The 5,272-nt window shown below is 39.8% G+C and overlaps 1 protein-coding gene across 1 annotated transcript; it reads right to left on the minus strand.

The window, feature by feature from the left end:
* Positions 1-1,175: 1,175 nt before the first annotated feature.
* Positions 1,176-4,130, minus strand: LOC112018045 (receptor-like protein kinase FERONIA). The gene is made up of 2 exons (XM_024050557.1): positions 2,489-4,130; positions 1,176-2,173 (listed from the first exon to the last, which is right to left on the minus strand). The coding sequence occupies exons 1-2, from the start codon at positions 4,128-4,130 to the stop codon at positions 1,176-1,178; spliced, it is 2,640 nt and encodes an 879-aa protein (XP_023906325.1).
* Between the last annotated feature and the right edge of the window lie 1,142 nt (positions 4,131-5,272).

The following is a 5,272-nucleotide window of genomic DNA, read 5'->3' on the forward strand; positions in this document are numbered from 1 at the left end:
GATACTGTATTCACACCCATAATATCCGTTTCCTTATTTATAGAGTCAACTACCATTAATTGCTCATCCGGTACAGCTGGCTTGCCTTGCTTCACGGGTGGGATAATATTCTCCCCAACATTAAGTCCAGATTTTTCGGGTGCCTCATAAATGACCAACGCACCATAATTTGAATTTTGTTCAGCCGCCGACGATGGTGGTCCACCTCCACGTTCCGGCCTACCAGAATCCTCCCGGCGCCGTGGATAATCCTGTGGACTTCTCTTCATGTTCCCTTGACTGCCTCTAAATCCCGCTTTCATCCATTCTCCATATGGATTCCCTCCTCCCACCGTCACCAATGGAAGCTTACAGACTTTCTCTTCATGGCCAAACGTACCGCATCGGAAACATAACCCAACTAGCCTCTCATATTTAAAGGCTACCATTGTTTTATCCCCTTCAGGACTAATCACCGGACCTCCACGTCGGAGAGGCTTGTCTAACGGAATCTCAATCCGAATCCTGAGAAATTTGGCTTGGTCAGCCGTTAGAGCTCTTGAGTCCACAGCCACCACACGGCCTAAGCCTCGACCAATATCTCTACCAGCTTCCTCATTAATGAGATCGAATGGCAGACCCCATACTTGCACCCACATAGGGACTGTGGTGAAAGTTACTGAATGTGGCGTCATCCCCTTCTCCCAACGCCTCAACACCAAAAGTTGGTTCTCGAAGCTCCATGGGCCGTTATCCAGGACCCATTTAATTTGGCTCTCAATGGAGAATTTGAACTGGAATAAGCCTTCCCCAATATCCACTATTTTCAGATCATTCCCCATCTTCCAAACTGAACGCGGCACATTCTCCGCTGCCCTCTGGTTCAAAGCACGAGAGGAAAGAAACTTACCTATAAGACTGAGTGCCCACTCTTCTAGTATTTTCTCTCTCTGCATAGGTCGTACATTAATCTCCTCTCCTTCCTCCATCATGAGTTTCAGATTCTGAATCCGTTCCAGAAAATCGGTATCCATTGCCCTGCCCACTACAGGATCGGTAGGTAAGACTAAAGAAAGGCAATCTCACCTTTTTGAGAAAAGGTGATATGAATGACTCACCCAGAAACGGGAGAAGAAAAACTCCTACTCAGAGGAGAAGAAAAGTCCTGACATTAGAGACTTTTTATTTGAACTAGCTTAAGAACTACTATTTTTAGTGCATGAGGAGACATCTTCACTTGTGATACTAAAATTAACAAAATCAAGATCAGGGTAACTTAATCCAGTATTGATTGTACTTAACTTAGTTTCACTATTCGACTCCAACACCTGTCCATGGTAAAAATTGTTGTACCAAGGAGCTCCATTAGCATTGGCAACACGGAATGAAACCACTTTTGAACCAATATCTTTGGTCGCTTCTGCTTGCTCTTGGAGCTCTAATGCAAACTCTAGCTTTTCCATCACATCATTCATTGTGGGCCGTTGGATTCCATGATCACATATACAACTTTCTGCAAGTTCCACGTATACCTTTAAACACTCTGGCACTATCTTGTTCATCAGATACGGATCAATGATCTTGCTTATGGTCCCTTTATCAATACATTTCTGAGCCCAACTAGCCAAATTTCGCTGCTCTTCTTGGAGTTTTGGATTTAGTGCCTTTCGGGCACACAACACTTCAAACATCACTACACCAAATGAGTACACATCGGATTTCTCAGTCAATTGCTGACGTCTTGCATAATTTGGATCCAAATACCCCCATGTCCCTTTTACTAGGGTACTAATAGCAGTGTTATCCAAACCCATTTTGGACAATCCGAAATCTGAGACCTTGGATACCCATTTCTCGTCTAGTAGAATATTTGTTGTCTTAACGTCACGGTGGATAATAGGATGCTTTGTAGATGTGTGGAGGTGGTGCAAACCACGTGCTGCTCCTATGCATATTTGGAGCCTTTGTTTCCAAGTGAGGGGATCGTTAGGTGTGTCATAGAGGTGGTGGTGTAGGGTACCATTTGCCATGTACTCATAAACAAGTATCATCTCACCCTCATCATCACAATATCCAATGAGAGACACAAGGTGCACATGACGAAGCTGAGAAAGCATTTTGATCTCTGTCATAAACTCAAGAGCACCTTGTCGAGACTCTTGTTTCATGCGCTTGATTGCCACCATCATATTACCTGGACAATGAAATATTGTTTTAATATGTTTTTTAAAACCCAATAAATATAACAATGAATGTGATTAATGGATTTCAATAACCCATAAGAACATATCAATTTGTAAGTTTTATTTAATAAAACTTTCACTAACCCTAGCTAACACCACTCTTATATTATTGTGTGTAAACAAAAATATTTACGACGTATGTCTAGTTTTTATAATATTTTGGAAACTATAAGATGCAAAGACTTGTCCTAAAATAGTATCACTAATCTTAATTATATGCATATTAAAACTAAAAATAAAAAGATAATCATGGTATTATACATTACCTTGCTCAATCATACCCTTATAAACATTTCCAAAGCCACCTACACCGACAATTAGATCTTCATTGAAGTTGTTGGTTGCTGTTTTGATTTCATCTAGTCTGAAGTAGCAGCATAGTTCTCCAGGCAGTGGTGAAGCTGTTCTCCTTGAGAAGTCTCTTTTGTAGGGATCTGGCCTAGACCACCGCCACCACTTTGCTAGTGGATGGTAAGAACCATAGTGCTTGGTCTTCTTCAGTATACAGAGAACCATGCAACAAACTAGAGTGAGCACGACCAATAAGCCCAAAACACTTCCAATGGCAATGAATGTTGTTGTCTTCTTTGACTTGGACTCGTTGGCTGCCCCAGCAGGTTGTTGTTGATCAAGCAATGGAGCAGCAATGGCAAGATTGTTGTCTGAGTCACTCAATTTGAATACTTCCACGCCGTTTAAAATGGCATCGATCAAATCAGCATCTAACCTAGAGTGTAGATCAATGGAAAGCAGATGTGTGTCATTACCCTTGTTTTTTATCATCACCACGTAGTCCTTGTAGTAAGGCGTATCGTTGTCGTCAGTCCACAATAGTACATCTGCTCTTTCTTCAGCCAGCTGATAGTCTATATAGATATAGAATTCCCTTGTCCCACTGGCGTGTATCTCAGACTCTATTTCGCAGAAATGGAGCCTCACCAGATAATTGAATCCTGTATCAACAAGTAAGCCCCATGTCAAATTAGACTGCATGTTCTTGGTTCTGTCTGGACCCATTGATATTGCAGACTGATAGACAGCATCAGGTGCAGTGTAATTTGGTATTTTTGTGTATTTTGGCTTCAAAGATGGATCGCGAGGCACAAAGCCTCCAGACAACAAATATTCTCCATCCCCTGACCATTCTCTGAACATGCCTGTGTCTTCCTTTGCTTGTATCGCACCTCCACCCACGTTTAATCGATAAACCATTTCGAGAGCCATGCTGTAGTCTATGTAGATCGGAGTAGGTTTGCCGACGTAAACTGGGACGAATTCTTCACCTTTAATGACACCTTGTGGCTTGTAGTACAGGTCCATAGGTATGGAGACTATCTCAATTCCATTGATGAAAGCATGGTAATTCATAGAAGTACTTGTAAAAGGGATGAAGGTTAAGTTCAATTTTTGATTCTCATCAACATTGATGCAGAACTCTTTATAAACATCCTTTTGGTCCAAAATGGAAGCACTGAAGTTTCTAAGTAAGGTGAACGAACCTGCATTGACAGTGAAAAAGTCCTTAGAACTTTCAAAACCTGAGTAAACATCGGAGTAGAAGTACAACCGGACGAATTTCGGGCCAGCAGTGAACGGAAACACGTATGTGAATTGCCAATAAGATAAACGGGCAGTCATGTAGGGGACAATCCCGACGGAGACTTGGCTTTGGGCTACAGAGGTATTAGATTTGTAATTAGGCTCTTCTTTGGGAGCGAACTTGGAATCTTTGTCTCCGATCCAGTAACGATCATCATCCCCCTTCAAGCTGCCAGGGGAGCCACAGTTAACGACAATATTTTCAACAGGATTGTAACGAGGTGTAGAAGTAGCAATTGTTAAATAGGAAAGAAGGAAGAATAAGCAGCAGACGTATAAGATAGGTGTGAGCAGAGGGTGGCTCTTCATGAGTTCAAGAGGTAAGTGTCTGCAACAAATTAGAGAGGAGGAAAGGGTCCTTCTGTTCCAGATATACCAAAGCAATTTGAGAAAAATTATTGAACTACTTGGATCATGCTAATCTACCCCAGTGTTTTGTAGGTTTGTAAGGTACGTACAGAAAATGGTGCTTCCACATTTTCCTTGCTCAGTTCTTAATTAGCGGGACCCATGCTTGCTTTTGGACTCAGTCAAATTTTAGAGGGAGTCTCTACTTTCATGGTGTTTCTGAGAAATTGGTAAATTCAGGACATATATGTCCTTGCCCAGTTCTTAATTAGTGGGGACCCATGCTTGCTTTTGGACTCAGTCAAATTCTAGAGAGTTTCTACTTCTTCATGGTGTTTCTGCGAAATTGGTAAATTCTGGATATTTTTGGGTTTCAACTTCTATTCGTCATTCTTTTTTTAGGCTATCATATATATATATATATATATTCAACGCCCAAACTTAAGTTTGTTTGTTAAGAGAATTTTAGTAATATTATTTGTATTTTTTAAAAATATATATAAATAAAAAAATTTATAAAAAAAATATATATATATATATATATACACGAACGTATGTACAAGCAAAAGGGGCCAATCATTTAAAAGCATTCAGTGAGTTATTAATGGATGGTGGGGCCAATCGGCCTTCCAATAACTATCAAAAAAATATATGTTCTTTTCAAAAATCATATTTCATGTTTCAAATTTCATAATTCAAATTTCCATGTTCCAAATTCATAATTCAATTCATCCAATATGATTGTATGATATGCTTTATGATTTTACATGTTTGTGTGATGGGACATGTGTTGGTGTGAGTGTGTGTTCCAAACACTTTTATTATTCTTTATTTTCTAGCCATTGGGAATTTATGTATAGCAATAAAGGATAAAATAGCTTTTGGACAATTATAAGAAAAATAGTTATTGGACAATAATGGGTAATCTAGTTGTTGGGCTTTTATCAAGAGGTTTTAGTAACCAATAACTATGGGCTATTATTGTTATGAGTGACCTATATAATACTCATCACTATACCTTTTCACTAAAATATTTCCAACAACATATAATTTTGCCACTATAAGTTCTAGATAGTGCACCCTCGTACTTAGGACCAAGACCT

Source organism: Quercus suber, unplaced genomic scaffold, assembly GCF_002906115.3.
Source record: "Quercus suber isolate HL8 unplaced genomic scaffold, Cork oak 2.0 scaffold_777, whole genome shotgun sequence".
Taxonomy (NCBI): Eukaryota; Viridiplantae; Streptophyta; class Magnoliopsida; order Fagales; family Fagaceae; genus Quercus; species Quercus suber.